The sequence below is a fragment of the Cololabis saira genome, chromosome 10, assembly GCF_033807715.1.
Source record: "Cololabis saira isolate AMF1-May2022 chromosome 10, fColSai1.1, whole genome shotgun sequence".
Classification (NCBI taxonomy): Eukaryota; Metazoa; Chordata; class Actinopteri; order Beloniformes; family Belonidae; genus Cololabis; species Cololabis saira.
The window spans coordinates 2966951-2983644 of NC_084596.1; the positions used below are offsets into that span (position 1 = coordinate 2966951).

A 16694-nucleotide genomic window follows, 5' to 3' on the forward strand; every position below is an offset into this window, starting at 1 on the left:
TTCCTGGGGTGTCCCCCCAGTGGGACAGGTCTAGGAGACCTCACCAGTGACGGTCCAGGTGTCCAGAGGCCAGATACCTGAGCACCTCATCCAGCTCCTCTCCATACGGAGGAGGCTTGTTGTTTCGGTCACTTCCCTCGTGACCAGAGCTGAGGGGAAGAAAGTAGATCAACTAGTAAATGGACAGTTTTGCCTTTTGGCTCAGCTGCTACTTCAGCGTGAGTCTGCGTCGCTGGAGATGCCGCTTTGATCCCACTAACGATCTATAAATCTCCCCAGAACGTTAAATATATTGACAATGAAACACTGTAATTGAGTATCTCATGATTAAGGGAGCCATTTCTGTTAGTTTTTTTCACAACGAGTACAAGTATTTTAATTTGTGTACTTGCCGATACCGAGTACCGATCCGATACTTCTACCACAAAAATTACTAGGCTAAAAATGCAATGAAAAATGCAATTAATTGGAAGACAGGTTTTATTTGGAAGAGAAATTCAATTTTAAACAAAACTCGGCCAGTGGGGCTTTCCTCCGCGCTGTCTCATCGCAGGTACATCAACTGAGCATGTGCGGGGCTTCACCTGAAGCCGCCCATGTGAAAGAACATAAACAATCAAATAGAATTAAAAAAACAGACTAAATTAAATGATGTTACACACTCTTGTACAGAAGGTCGCGGTATGCTCCTTAAAGTTGGTTGTGATCCGCCAATAAAACAGAGAAGAGTCCGGTTAACATCTCCCCCTAGTGGCGCTAACCAGTAACTACAACAACAATGAAGTATCAGTGCGTGGTATCGGAGAATTTTTGCGAGTACAAGTACGAGTATATCAGAGCAGTATCGGCCCCGATACCGATACCAGTATCGGTAACAGGGCATCCCTAATTTCTGTAATTTCTAATTCATTTCTATTATTAATTAGGGCCCGAGCCCTTTCTTTCTTTCTTTCTTTCTTTCTTTCTTTCTTTCTTTCTTTCTTTCTTTCTTTCTTTCTTTCTTTCTTTCTTTCTTTCTTTCTTTCTTTCTTTCTTTCTTCTGACGAAATGAGGGTCTTTTTCCCCCTAAACGTGCCCCAAAAGTCACCAAAATTTGCACCAAGCCAGGCCTGGCGAAAAATGTGATATTTAGTGGTTTGCATTAATGGGCGTGGCAAAATGGCTCAACAGCGCCCCCTAGAAAACTTTGTTCCTCAAGCCCCACAATACGGTTTGACGTACATGCACGAAAATCACTACACACCTGTATCATGTCGCAATTTAAAGAAAAGTCTCTTGGCGCCATGGCCGAAACCGAACAGGAAGTCGGCCATTTCGAACATTTTGAATTTATTGCGTAATTTTGGCACAATTTATGCCATTCCTTCGGCAGTTAATTCACCTTAATTGGTGCAAATTAGCCCCGCCCCTTCATCTGATTGGTCGATATCTGATAGTTCCTACTTTCTGCCATCACTTTTGAATGGTTTGATATAGAGTCGTGGGTGGTTTCATCTGCTAAATGTCCAGGCCTGAAGAATCTACATGAAGTCATACAAGCTTCCACTGCAGCTTCCACTACAAGGGTGGAGGACCGTTCATCGCTGCTTGCAGCTTTAATTGGAATTGTTCAACCACGTTCTGTGTTTTACAGGCTGATCGTGAAAAAGCTGCCCCTCATCCCAAACCCCCCCGACATGCTGAGGGAAAAGCCTCATCCCGGATGTTTGGTTCTGATTCCATCTCCAAGACTAATGCTGCACCAGGGGAGGAGCAGGAGGTAGATGAGCAAGGCAGCACGAAGGACTTGAAGGTGAGTCAAGGCCCTTTTAGAGATCGGACCTTTCTGTCTGGACATGGACATATAGTGGTCTTATGTTCCCCTGACCTGCAGAATAGGGTGAATGTTGATGAAGGTGGGGGATGTGTTTAGCAGCTGGAATTGAAGAGCGGGGTAGCTTTGGGAACAAAAGTAGCTCTCCTCCTCTCAGTCCTGCAGGCGACACAGCGCAGGCGCCTCCTGGAGGGGAGCCACTGGAATGCGGGATGAAGTATGTGGGAGGGGTCCTTCATGATTTTAGCTGCCTGGCTGAGGGCCTGCTGGTTGAAAACCACAGACAGAGTTCTGACCGGCATGCCAATGGTTTTCGAGCACAGTGATGCTCTGCAGTCTGTTCCTGTTCTGGATGCTGAGGGAGTGGAACCAGCAGGTCATGGAGAAGGTCATGATGCTTTCCAGGAAGGCGTAGTAGAAAGTCATCATGATGTGAGTGCTGACTCCAAAGGAGTTGAGTTTCCTGTGGAGGTACAGCCGTTGGTGACACTTCCTGAGAATCTCCTCTGTGTTGGCGGAGAATTTCAGGAGGTTGTCAAAGATCTGGACACCAGAACTTACCAGAACTGGACAGCAGAAATGTAAAAAATCAATATCATTATCAGCATTACCATCAGAATTACTTTCAGCTTTATTACTAATATTTATGGACAGAATGAAGGCGATCTCGCATCTGCAGCAGGAATTAGGGAATTAGGGAATTAGGGAATTAGGGAGTGGGTAATGGGACAAGTTTTGAATTGTCTTCTATAACAATTGCAGTATAAAAGCCCAACATATACTAAAATACACTTCACACTCCGGACCCTCACTGTTTGAACTGCTGCATTCTGGGAAATGATACAGACTCATGAAACAAGGACAAACAGACTCAAACAGCTTTTATTAACCACTCTTAACAACACTCTTAACGAAAGTTCTTGTAATGTCTGTATGTTGATGTATGTGTCTAGATATATATTTATTTTATTTTATTTGTTTTTATTTCATTTTATTGATTTCTTTTTCAGTTATCTTATTTTTATATGATGCGCTGAAAGGAGAGCACTTTTAATTTCGTTGTACCTGGTGATAATGACAATAAAGAGCTATCTATCAGTATACAAATATGCCTTAAATTACATTTCTGATTGTAGGTCTCCACCGATTGTACCGGTCGTGTCCCGGTTGGAAATGTGCAGGTTGGGATAATAAATGTTGGTCAGAAGAAGGTGGAGGACATTGAAGGACTGTCCTCCTTGAACCAGGGAGAGAGAAGTCCACCTGCAGGACTTCAGTCAGGAACGACGCTGGTGAAACCAGACGGTTCTGAGGGTCCAGTTTCACAGGAACATGTTCTCCTCACGAAGGAAGCTGATGGACATCTTCTCTCCCCAACCAGCAGAGAAAAGCCCACCATGTTCCCAACGGTTGGAGAAAACATTCAGACGTTGGACACGGTTCTCCAGAAAGTACGAGCCCAGAAGTCCAGTTTGACGTTAGTCGTAACTTTACAAAAGGAAAATCCTTCCAAGGACGACTCGTTCCAGCAGAATAAGTCCCAGAGCTCTAATCAGGACCAGAAACCACCAACTCCAGTCCTGAAACCGACCTGTGTTTCCCCCAGTTTGACCTCCAACACCAGCACACATCAGAATCAGGACAGAACCTCCCGGAACCAGTCCACCGAGGACGGGGGGAACCTGAACCCCGTCACCATGGACGATGAAGGACCACCTCCTCCACCTCCTCCACCACCGATCGGCGATAGATTCATTCACAGGATTTCCAAGACCAGCTGGAAGAACAGAACGGACCCGGACGAAAGTGATGGCTCTGTGAACGGAGACGGTGGACGCCTTCAGGACTACGATGACATGGAGGAGTCCGCCACCGAGCCTGTCACGGTTTACCTGGACCAGGACCTTCAGGACGCCTTCAGACGCCTGTCCACCGTCTTCGAGTGCGACGAGGATCTGAATCCATCTGCAGATCTGGATGTAGAGACAAACGGGGAACAAGAGGAACCAGATCTGAAAAAGGCCTTTGACAAAGAGTCAGGACGTATTGAGACGTATTCAGACCCCAGACCTCCAGAGACCGGCAGCTCGGTTCCTGCTGGCCGAAACTCAGAAACTCCAGAGACCGGCAGCTCGGTTCCTGCTGTCCCAGGGCAGCAGACTCTCAAGAAGGTCAAGGCCAGAAGCAAATTCAAATTCAGGTTTCCCAAAACCAAACTGGCAGCGCTCAGCCAGGTGATCCGACTGGGAACCAAGAAAACGACCAAAGTGACGAGGGGCGTGGTCCCCGAGGACCAGGAGACCCCCAGGTCCAATGTTGTCCCCGAGGACCAGGAGACCCCCAGGTCCAATGTTGTCCCCGAGGACCAGGAGACCCCCAGGTCCAATGTTGTCCCCGACGACCAGGAGACCCCCAGGTCCAGATCCAGGCCACGTTCCCGGGTCCAGGCGCTTTGCAGGGATGCGTTTGACTCCATCAACAGCCTGGAAGAATCCATCAAGCAGCTGGAGATCAGTGTGGACAGCATCACCTCCTCCTCTGGGTTAGGATCTCCTCAGAAGTTCTCCGACGGAGACGAGTCCATCCAGACGGCCGAAGGTTCAGACCTTCACAGAATCAGAGCCGCCTCATGTGAGAAGATCCCAGCGTCTTCAGAAGTCAGCGGAGAACTTCCCCAGGAACCAGGTGTGATGGGATTTTCTGTTTAAACATCTTCTTCACTGGTTCTGGATCTTCTCTGGGGTATCAGACCTTCTGGATCTTCTCTGGGGTTTCAGACCTTCTGGATCTTCTCCGGGGGTTTCAGACCTTCTGTATCTTCTCTGGGGTTTCAGACCTTCTGGATCTTCTCTGGGGTTTCAGACCTTCTGGATCTTCTCTGGGGTTTCAGACCTTCTGGATCTTCTCTGGGGTATCAGATCTTCTGGATCTTCTCCGGGGGTTTCAGACCTTCTGGATCTTCTCTGGGGTTTCAGACCTTCTGGATCTTCTCTGGGGTTTCAGACCTTCTGGATCTATCTGTAGCTTCACTAGGGGGATCTGGTTTTCTCAGGTCTTCAGGCGTTTGCCGACTCTTCTCACTGCTCTCTCTGAACTGCTGTAAAAGTCTCAGGATGAAGAACTTTTTAGGGAAGTTTTTAAGTTAAGCAGCACTGTTCGCAATATTTTTTGCATAGGGTGTAAATCTTGGAGCATATCTGTCTTTCGACACTATCTGACACATCCCCCCTTTGCTCACATGTGACAAACTGTGTGACATGCGTGCTGGCCACGGGTACAAGGATGTGGGTGTCACAACGTGGCCGTCGTTGCTGACCCACAAATTATTTACTAGGCCCTCCAGAAAAACGCGATTGCGCGATCGCATAATTCATTGCATAATCAGCCAAATGGCGCAGATTACGCAGGGATAGATTTATTCCTAAAAGGGCGCATATTTCCCGCGATAATTGCATATGTCCGCGCTAAATATGCGATTATGCGGGGGGCCGCCTCCGCCCCGCTCTCCACCTGCGCTCTCCTTTTTTTTTCGTCTACGACCTCAGATCAGACGAGACAGCCCGCTGAATTAAGCATATTACTAAGCGGAGGACAAGAAACTAACAAGGATTCCCTCAGTACAATCAGCATTCTTTTAATCTGTGTTCTTATGTATTAAGTGTTGTATGTTTTTATCATGGACCTCGAGTCTGACTAATAGCCTAAACGATGATGATGATGATGATGATGTAGCGGCGAGCGAAGAGGGAAGAGCTCAGCGCCGAATCCGCAACTTCCTGCATATTTTGCAACTTTCCGCATATTCCACGACTTCCCGCATATTCCGCAACTTCCAGCATATTCCGCAATTTCACCGCATAAAAGCACATTAAAAACCGCACATTTAATCGCATAATAAATTATTTTAGCCTGCATAATCAATTATTTTAGCCCGCAGAATCAAGGATTTTTGCCCGCGTTTTTCTGGAGGGTCTAATTTACATTTTTACAACCATGGGAAAGCTACAATCTGTACTCCTTCACATCAGCAGTCTCTTGTAGGAGGGCTACATCATTAGGAGAAGCTAGGTCGTTAGCGGGTATAGAAGGGCAGAGCTTTACATGAACAGGTAAGACAAATTTGGCAGCTTCTGTGAAACCGGATCTTTGGATTTGGTGTGATCTTCACATTTGACAACAGCAATAGATGAAGGTCGTTGACAGGCTTCTAACAGTTCACCAATCAATTTACCACGTTTAATGGGTGTCCCTGAGGATGTGATAAATCCTCGGTTCGCCCACAATATACATATACAAAGTCGTGTACACAACCAAAAGCATATCTGGAATCTGTATAGATTGTAACAGTTTTACCTTTTTCTAGTTGACAGGCTCTCATCAGTGCATATAGTTTCAGCTACTTGGGTAGAGCTGGAGGAGGGCAGGGCGGCTTTCAACAATTAAGAATGATCACAAATTGTATAACCTGCGTATGGTATTCCATTTTCTCTATAAGCAGAGCCGTCAGTAAAGAAAACAAGATCAGAGTTAGGGAGAGGAGTTTCAGAAAGGGTTAAGGATTAGTTTGACATGCTTTCAGAAAGCGCCTATAGACACTATAGTTGGCTCAGAGACAGGTAAACACATGTTTGTTGGGTTTCCATGTGCTTACATGATGGAGTTACCGTAGGTGGTTGTGATGCTCTGATTTGGCTCACCACAATAGGAGCAGTTCCCATTGTCTTTGTTTTAGAAGTGTGACGTGTGCGAACTTACCTAAAATTTTGGGATGACGTCAACCATTCTCTGCCGCTCCAATTTACAGACTTTTGACAACAACCCAGCAACAATAATTTGGGATTTTGTAAAAGGACCCGTTACCTCTGAATAATTTGGATAGAAGTCACTGGTGTGTCATTGGTCTGGAAAAAGGAGTTTCCATCGAAGGTCTATTGTCATCTGGGTCACAGCACCAAATTGTTGAAGAATATTATCAAAACCAGTTCAGAGGTCCGCTGTGGTGTAGTGAGTTTTATTCAGTAAGCCGGCGGTGAGCAGATCTACACAGATCAGGTTTGAGTTGGTGTGCTGACCCAGAGTGGTTGGAATCATGACTTTTTATACAGTAAGTTCAAAGCACAAAAGACAGGAATAAACAAGCCAAGTGAGAGACAAAAGGCAATTTACAGTCAGATGTGATCTGTGGCCAAATGCCGTTATCGGGCATTTGGCATGACTGTCACTAAGTTGTAAATTACCCCATAGGGTGTTCCCGTGGTTCAAGTCTGTGGCCAAATGAGTTGGTATTAACATATCAGTCAGTCAGGAACTTCATCATATGGAATTCCCGTGGTTCAAGTCTTTGTTGTAGCCAGTTCCGAGGTGTCGCCCCTGCAGGGGGTAGGAAGTTGGAGTTTCACGTCAGCCACCGTGTCACAATGCTTCATCATCAGTTATGGTTTTAAACGTAGAGGAACTGCAGGTCTGGATCTGGACCCTAGTCAGATGTTGGAACATCTCCAGACTCGTCTCTCCCATCGTTGTTTTCGTTGCCAGTTGTTGTTTTTAATCCAGTTGCTGATATTTTTAATTCTCTGTTTGTCGTCTCTCCTCCTCCAGCGTCCTGCTGCCTCCTCACCCTGACACCGTCCAGCAGCTCCATCACCTCCCTTCCTCCTCCTCTTCCTCCTCTTCTTCCTCCTCCTCTTCCTCACCACGGAGAGCCCCAGCCCCCCGATCACTGATGGATCTGATCCAGAGGCTTCTATGAGTCTGAACCAGGAGGTCAGAGGTCACTGAAGACACGGCTGAGCTTCCAGAGCATCGTACACAGTACTGGAGTTGAGGGGGATGAGGGGGGACGGCATCCCCCCCTGAAATAAAAACGGTCCAAATCATCCCCCCCTGAAATAAAAACGGTCCAAATCATCCCCCCCTGAAATAAAAACGGTCCAAATCATCCCCCCTGTAAAACTGCCATCCCTCCTTTCCATCCCTTATGTCATTTCATCAATGAATGTGGTTTTACTGCTATTTCAACATTTAGAGTCATCACCAGAAAAATAACACCAGAAAAATAACACCAGAAAAATTTGACAATTTCCACCAGTTTCAAGTAAATTTTCACTTGAAATAAGTAGAAAAATCTGCTAGTGGGACAAGATTTATCTTCTTATTACAAGCAAAAAAATCTTGTTCCACTGGCAGATTTTTCTACTTATTTCAAGTGAAAATCTACTTGAAACAGGTGAAAATGGTTGTTTTTTCCAGTGATGAGTCTTGTTTTAAGTGTAATGATATTTTTTTTACTAAAATGAGACATTTTAACTAGAAATAAGACAAATATTCTTGTTAAGATTGTGAGTTTTTGCAGTGATCCATGTTACTTATCCTGTGAAGGACAGAGTCATATTGATAAGTTCAGAAAAGTGTTTTTTATTGTTGTGTTTTGATGTATTTGATGTAAGCCCAGTGGATATTTAAAGCTTACAGAAGGCTGCATTTAACTGCTGCTATGTCATTCCTGCAGTATTTCTGCAGCTGTTTTGGTCACTGCTATTATTTGTAATATATTATATTATTTGTAATCAGCACAATTATCTGTCCCCATATGATCAAATCCACCATCCCCCCTGATTGTTTTTTACAACTCCAGTACTGTGTACAACATCCAGGAGTAAGAGGAGGAGGACGACCTTCAAACCGCCCGTTAGCGGTTTAGAGCTACAGATTGTAAGATGTAAAAATGCTCCTACACAAACTTACTGAACTACAGAAGAACTACTTCACCTTCCACAGTCCAACTCTGAATTCATCTTTGGTGTTTCACCATCAGAAACCAGAAACACGACTCTGGGATGGATCTTAATCAGGAATCTTAAGCCTTTTTTACCCCCAGGGACCGTTTGGAAATTACGAGAATAAAGTAATAATATAATGAGAATAAAGTCGTAAATTTACCAGAATAAAGTCGTAAATTTACCAGAATAAAGTCGTAATGTTGCGAGAATAAAGTCGTAATAGAATAAAGTCGTAATATTACGAGAATAAAGTCGTAACATTACGAGAATAAAGTCGTAATTTATGAGAATAAAGTCGTAATATTATGAAAATAAAGTGGTAATTTATGAGAACTCTAACAGGAAGAGCTTCTTCTCCCTGTGTTAAAATTAAGAATATTGAGCAGCATCTTGTGAAGTTATATATATATAATATATTTAATATTACGACTTTATTCTTGTAATATTACGACTTTATTCTTGTAATATTATGACTTTATTCTCGTAATTTTATGACTTTATTCTCGTAATTTTATGACTTTATTCTCGTAATTTTATGACTTTATTCTCGTAATTTTATGACTTTATTCTCGTAATTTTATGACTTTATTCTCGTAATTTTATGACTTTATTCTCGTAATATTATGACTTTATTCTCGTAATTTTTTTGTCTTAGTTTGGCCCTAATACTCCGTCGTGACAAACAGAGCAGGACCCGCTTGGAATTCTTATTTTTGTCCTTTTTTTAAATGTGTCAAGTTTTAAGCCTGGCTTATAATAACTTTTAATGTGTTTTATTCTGCTTCTATCACCTTATTAACCAGTTCCTGACTGGGTTTTTAGCTACATGTGTTTACGGTTGATGAAACCTGGAAGGAGTAACGTTAGGCCGAGCTGGAACGTTACAATTTTCAGCTTTGGGCTTCGTTATTGTCACTAATTTATCCATCAGGTCTAACTAGCGTTAAATATGAAATAGCCAAATCAATTTCACAACACATTTTATTTTCTTATCCAGCTAGCTAGCTCGTTTTTCCGCTCTAAAGTTGACATTAGTCACATGACTCACGTCATGGGAATCATTTATGTAGAGTTGGAGACTGAATAGTTATTGTCAAAAGTAGATTATTATGGCCTGTTAATGGAGTTTTCTCAATCACACACAATAAAAAGGATTTTTTTCAAAGAAATGAAAGGTTCTTTTTTCCTTCACAAAATTCTTCTTTCTTTCTATTTTTTCTTCACCCAAAAATAAATTAAAAATGTTTTCATTTTCTCCTTTTTTTTCTTCACCCCCCAAAAAATAAGGTTTATTTTTTTCCTTAATTCTTTATTTTTCTTCACCAAAAAAAGAAATTAAAGTTTTTTTTCATTTTAAACTTTCTTTATTTTCCACAAAAAGGACATTTATATATATATATATATATATATATATATATATATATATATATATATATATATATATATATATATATATATATATATATATATATATATATATATATATAATATTTTTTTTTTTTAACTCTCACTAAAGATTTTGGATAAAATTGCCTTTATTTCTTTTTAAGTTGGAGGTTGCAGGTGCTCCAGGTCCAGAAATTGTTTGTCCGGTGATGGACCTGGATCTAGACCGGTCTCTCCTGGACCTGGACCTGGACCTGGACCTGGACCTAGACCTAGACCTAGACCTAGACCTGGACCTGGACCTGGACCAGGAACTGGACCAGGAACTGGACCAGGAACTGGACCTGGACCTGGACCTGGACCTAGACCTAGACCTAGACCTAGACCTGGACCTGGACCTGGACCAGGAACTGGACCAGGAACTGGACCAGGAACTGGACCAGGAACTGGACCAGGAACTGGACCAGGACCAGGACCGCTCTCTCCTCCTACGGATGCAACACTCCGAGTTACAGCGACTTTACTCTTTATTTCTCACGTTTGCACCTCGATAATCCCGTCGACACAAATTGTCTTTATTTCTGCAGCAGAGGAATCAGATCGTGATGCTTCATGTTTTAAATATAAATGTATATTGTTCACATTGTTATCAAGAGCACCCTGATTGGCTCCTCCACCTTCTGGCACAGCAACTGCTACTATTTTATTTATACAGCGTCTATATGAGGGAAGATGTGGTCTCTAGGCACTTTTCCAGAGACCCAGAACATGACCCCCAAGCAATTACGTAAACCATGACAGGTAAAAACTCCCCTTTTAGGAGGGAAGAAACCTTGAGCAGGACCTGGTTGGTAAGGGGGGGACCTTCCTGCAGAGCAGGAAGAGAGAATGGAGACAGATGTCAGGATGTTAGCATACAGAAAGGTGGAAGCAGCACTGGGATTATCAGAGGGTGGGACTGCAGGGCAGCATGCAGCTCCTGAAGCTCTGGCCTGCAAACATGTACAGAGAAAGGAGGGGGCAGACTAGCACATTAATAACACTTATGGTTGAGATGCTTCTAATAAGTGAGGGTTGATCTAAGGCAGGGGTCGGCAACCCAAAATGTTTTAGAGCCATATTGGACCAAAAACACAAAAACAAATGTCTGGAGCCGCAAAAAATAAAGTCTTGTATCAGTCTTAGAAGACAACACATGCTGCATGTTTCTATATCAGTTATAACTGGGTCCTCGGCTGCAAATGTAGCTGCTAATGTGTTTCCACGTTACTCCTTTTGTTATTGGGCAACTTCTCGCTACAGAGCAAACATTCAGGCAATGAGAAAAAAGTCGAAATGTCGAGAAAAAAGGCGAAGTTTCGACTTTATTCTTGAAATTGTATTTCAACATTTATCTCGACATTTTCACTTTTTTCTCGAAGTGCAAGGCCTCTTACTTACTCTTACTCTTCCGTACAAATCTTCGTTAACAGAAATGTTGAAATGTAATATTTGTTCTACACATCTTTACAGCATTGGAAAACATTAAGAATGTTTGTGTCATGTTTATCATCCTATAGAAACCACATTAAAACCAAAAATATATGTCCCTGCCCATTGATTTCCATTTTCAAACATTTCTGAAAAAGCTCCAGGAGCCACTAGGGTGGCGCTAAAGAGCCACATGCAGCTCTGGAGTTGGTGTTGCTGATCCCTGATCTAAGGGTTGATCATGTTTTCCCCCTGCAGTGTAGGCCTATAGCAGCGTAGCCACAACAGAGCGATCTTTAAAACTGTTTTTAGTCTTGTGCAGAAACTGCAGCTATGACTACTGGCCCTACCACACTAGAGTTTTAAAGGTGGAGGTGGTAACTTCCTTAACCCAAATTGGAAGTTGGTTCCACAGTAGTGGTGCCTGAAAGCAGAAGGCCAAATCTACATTTGGATATTGATTGATTCTGATTGATTTGCGGTTTAAAGAAAAATCCTGAAAGAAAATAACAGCAATCAGCATAACAATGAACATTGATACTGTGATTCTGGATTATACTTCCCAATGGCTGCATGTATAAACTGAACAAGATTGGCCCTAGCACTGAACCCTGCGGAACACCATAACAGACCCTTGACTGTTCTGAAGAAACCTCATGTACATGAACAAACTGGAACCTGTCAGATAGGTATGATTTAAACCAACATAGAGCTGTCCCTTTAATCCCAACAACATGCTCTAACCTGTGCAGTAAAATGCTGATCTACAGTGTCAAAAGCAGCACTGAGGTCCAGTAGAACCAGTATGGACACTAATCCCTTATCTGAGGTCCAGTAGAACCAGTATGGACACTAATCCCTTATCTGAGGTCCAGTAGAACCAGTATGGACACTAATCCCTTATCTGAGGTCCAGTAGAACCAGTATGGACACTAATCCCTTATCTGAGGTCCAGTAGAACCAGTATGGACACTAATCCCTTATCTGAGGTCCAGTAGAACCAGTATGGACACTAATCCCTTATCTGAGGTCCAGTAGAACCAGTATGGACACTAATCCCTTATCTGAGGCCCAGTAGAACCAGTATGGACACTAATCCCTTATCTGAGGTCCAGTAGAACCAGTGCTGTCTCTGTGCTATGATGCATTCTGAACCCTGACTGAAAGACTTCAAACAGATCATTTCTATACAAATAGTCACATAACTGGCTTGAAACGGCCTTTTCCAGAATTTTAGATACAACTGGAAGGTTAGAAATGGGTTGTTGTTGTTGAAGTTGTTTATTTATAGTAGGATAAGCCCCTTGAGTTGTAACAACTCGTTTACGAGGGGGTCCTACACAAAAAACATCAAGACATAACACAACTCAGCACAATACAGTGAAAGGAGACAAGACAATACAATACAATACAGACAGGGAAACAAAACAAAAACAAACAATCAAACAAAAAAAACAAAAAAACAAGACAGACATATACAAAAATCACTTCGACAAAATTGCAACCAGAGTTTGAACAAATATTAAATAAGAAAAAATACAAAATATAAAAAAATATTTAAAAAAAAATATGAAAAGAAATATGGTGACAGAGTTAATGAAAGCAGGAGCAGGGTGTTTCAAGGTAGGTGGATAGGACTTGATTAAAACAGATTAATGATTGCGATGATCTGATAACTACAGGTAGATGGTTCCAGTCGTTTGGGCCTTTGAACATGAATGCTTTTGTACCCACTGATTTCCTATTGTGAGGCACTGCAAAGTAAGGATAAGTAGATTGCCTGGTTTGATAATTAGATGTAAGTTGTAAAAAATACTGTTTTAAATAAGGCGGGTAATCGTAATAAATACATTTAAATATAAATTGAAACCAGTGTGTCTGTCGTCGAGTATGAAGAGAGGGGAAGTGAAGAGACTGGTACATTGAACAATGGTGAGTATGATAAGGACAGTCCAGTATAAATCTGCAGATTCTATTGTACACTTTGTTAAGAGGAGCTAAAACACATTTAGAAGAGGAAAAGTAAACAACAACACAATAATCGAATATCGGAAGGATCCGTTGCACAACATGTCTCTTTCTAACACGATTTGTGAAACATTTTCTGGATCTATGTAACATGTTCATCCGACAATTCACTTTCCGTACAATACTTTCAATATGTGAATTAAATGACAAGGTGGGATCCATCCATACACCAAGATATTTAAATTTATCGACCTTCTGCAGAAATGTGCCATCTTTACAGAATATAGACAGTGAACTTGATATAGATTTCAATTTCAAGTTAGAACCAAAGATCATAGTGACAGATTTATTTTTATTAAGAAGTAATTTGTTGCACGAGAGCCAGTCTTCAAGTCTATTAAAGTCAGATTGAAGAATGGCCTGCACTTCCAGTGGGTCAGATTTTGATGTATAGATGACCGTGTCATCAGCATACAGTTGTACAGAAGAATTATTGAAGATGGATGGTAAATCATTTACATATATAGAAAACAGAAGGGGTCCCAAGGTGGAACCTTGTGGCACTCCTCTTTCCTGGATCAGACAATCAGAAAATTTGCCATCTAAAACAACACATTGTTTTCTATTGTGGAGAAACGCACTAAACCACAGAATTGCATTCTTAGATAGACCTATATTGTACAGTTTATCTAATAACAAATACCGGTCAACAAAATCAAACGCTTTGGTTAGGTCAATAAATATTGCACCTGTGACTTCACCATTGCCTGCAGCAGTGAAGATGTCATTTGTTATTTTCAGCAATGCAGTGGCAATTGGTCTATAATTAGCTAAGGTGTCTGGGTCAAGAGAAGGTTTTTTAAGTAAAGGTTTAATTACTGCCACTTTGAAAACCTGTGGTACATATCCTAAACTTAGGGATAGGTTAATTTGGTCCAGTATTGTCGTACCAATAAGAGAAAAAACATTTTTGAATAGTCGAGTCGGGATGGGGTCTAACATACATGTGGTAGACTTAGCTCTATTAACGAGTGAGGTCAGCTCAGGGAGGTCTATAGGATCAAAACAGTCTAGAGACAAGTCAGAGCCTAGGGAAGTCGCTAAAGCTGAAGAAACACCTACAACCGGCTGGTTGATTTCTTCTCTAATTCTCGTGATTTTACTGTTAAAGAAGCTCATAAAGTCCTCACTACTGAGAGCTGCAGGAATGCACGGCTCAACAGAGTTGTGACTCTTTGTCAGCCTGGCTACAGTGCTGAACAGAAAACGTGGGTTACTTTTGTTATCCTCTATCAACGTTGAATAATAAGCTGTTCTGGCTTTGCGAATGGCTTTTTTATATACTATTAGAATATCTTTCCATTCACGATAGGAGTCTACAGACTTACAAGAGTGCCACTTCCTTTCCATTTTACGCACGTTTTGTTTCAACATGCGGATATCTGAATCATACCACGGAGTTAAGCTCCTGTGGTTGGAAACCCTCCTTTTCAAAGGAGCAACTTCATCTAAAGCTGAGTGCAACAAATCAGCAGTGTTACTAACAAGAAAATCAACATCAGAGGAAGAACCCAGGTCACTGGCCTCTACTGCTTCACTATTTCCCACTGTCGTAAGATAAGCAATGGCCTCCCTAAATTTAGCATTAGCTTCATCGAACAAACATCTGCTAGAGTATGATTAAAACAGTGCGTCGGTTTATCCACTTTTGTGAGATACCCATTGATTCTAAAAGAGAATTGAAAGCTAACTTAAGATTATCGCTTTCAACATCCATATGAATATTAATGTCACCCACTATGATGAATTTATCTGTACTGATCAATAATCCAGAAAGGAAATCTGAAAATTCAGACAGAAACTCTAGATAAGCACCAGCAGGGGGCCGGTACACTACCACTAACACAACTGGCACCAGCAGGGGGCCGGTACACTACCACTAACAGAACTGGTACCAGCAGGGGGCCGGTACACTACCACTAACATAACTGGTACCAGCAGGGGGCCGGTACACTACCAATAACAGAACTGGTACCAGCAGGGGGCCGGTACACTACCACTAACAGAACTGGTACCAGCAGGGGGCCGGTACACTACCAATAACAGAACTGGTACCAGCAGGGGGCCGGTACACTACCACTAACAGAACTGATACCAGCAGGGGGCCGGGACACTACCACTAACACAACTGGATTCTCCGATTTCCAGCTTGGAAATTTCAGACTAAGCGTGAGGTTTTCAAATGTATTATAATCGCACTTAGATTAAATTTTTATTTGGAGACTGGAGTTATAAATTGCTGCGACTCCTCCGCCTCGGCCCGTGTTTCTAGGAATGTGATGATTAAAGTAGCCGGGCGGAGTCGATTCATTCAAACTAACATACTCTTCCTCCTGTAACCATGTTGAAAATATCACTCCTGCTCTCTGTAATTATATCGTTTACTAACAGAGACTTGGAGCATAACGATCATATATTTAGTAGTCCGCATCTAATTTTTCGGTCTGTAATTGGTACCAAATGTGCATTGGTTTTAATTTTTACAAGGTTATTTTGGTTAACGCCTCTATAACGCCGCACCTGATGAACTTTTGGAGGGCGGGGAACTGTAACCAGTTGTAACCAGAGTTGAGGGGGGATGAGGGGGATGGCATCCCCCCTGAAATAAAAACGGTCCAAATCATCCCCCCCTGAAATAAAAACGGTCCAAATCATCCCCCTGGAATAAAAACGGTCCAAATCATCCCCCCCTGAAATAAAAACGGTCCAAATCATCCCCCCCTGAAATAAAAACGGTCCAAATCATCCCCCCTGAAATAAAAACGGTCCAAATCATCCCCCCCTGAAATAAAAACGGTCCAAATCATCCCCCCTGGAATAAAAACGGTCCAAATCATCCCCCCCTGAAATAAAAACGGTCCAAATCATCCCCCCTGGAATAAAAACGGTCCAAATCATCCCCCCCTGAAATAAAAACGGTCCAAATCATCCCCCTGAAATAAAAACGGTCCAAATCATCCCCCCTGTAAAACTGCCATCCCTCCTTTCCATCCCTTATGTCATTTCATCAATGAATGTGGTTTTACTGCTATTTCAACATTTAGACTCATTACCAGAAAAATAACTTATTTGACAATTTTCACCTGTTTCAAGTAAATTTTCACTTGAAATAAGTAGAAAAATCTGCCAGTGGAACAAGATTTATCTTCTCATTACAAGCAATAAAATCTTGTTCCACATGCAGATTTTTCTACTTATTTCAAGTGAAAATCTACTTG

The 16694-nt window shown here is 42.2% G+C and overlaps 1 protein-coding gene across 1 annotated transcript in view; it reads left to right on the plus strand.

The window, feature by feature from the left end:
* LOC133451747 (sickle tail protein homolog) overlaps nt 1-4368 on the plus strand; it is a gene marked incomplete at its 3' end in the record, with an annotated part of 30143 nt that extends 25775 nt beyond the window's left edge. Inside the window, exons 17-18 of the mRNA XM_061730888.1 lie at nt 1634-1792; nt 2950-4368. Coding sequence (XP_061586872.1) covers nt 1634-1792; nt 2950-4368 — 1578 coding nt within the window. The remainder of the gene's footprint in view (nt 1-1633; nt 1793-2949) is intronic.
* Between the last annotated feature and the right edge of the window lie 12326 nt (nt 4369-16694).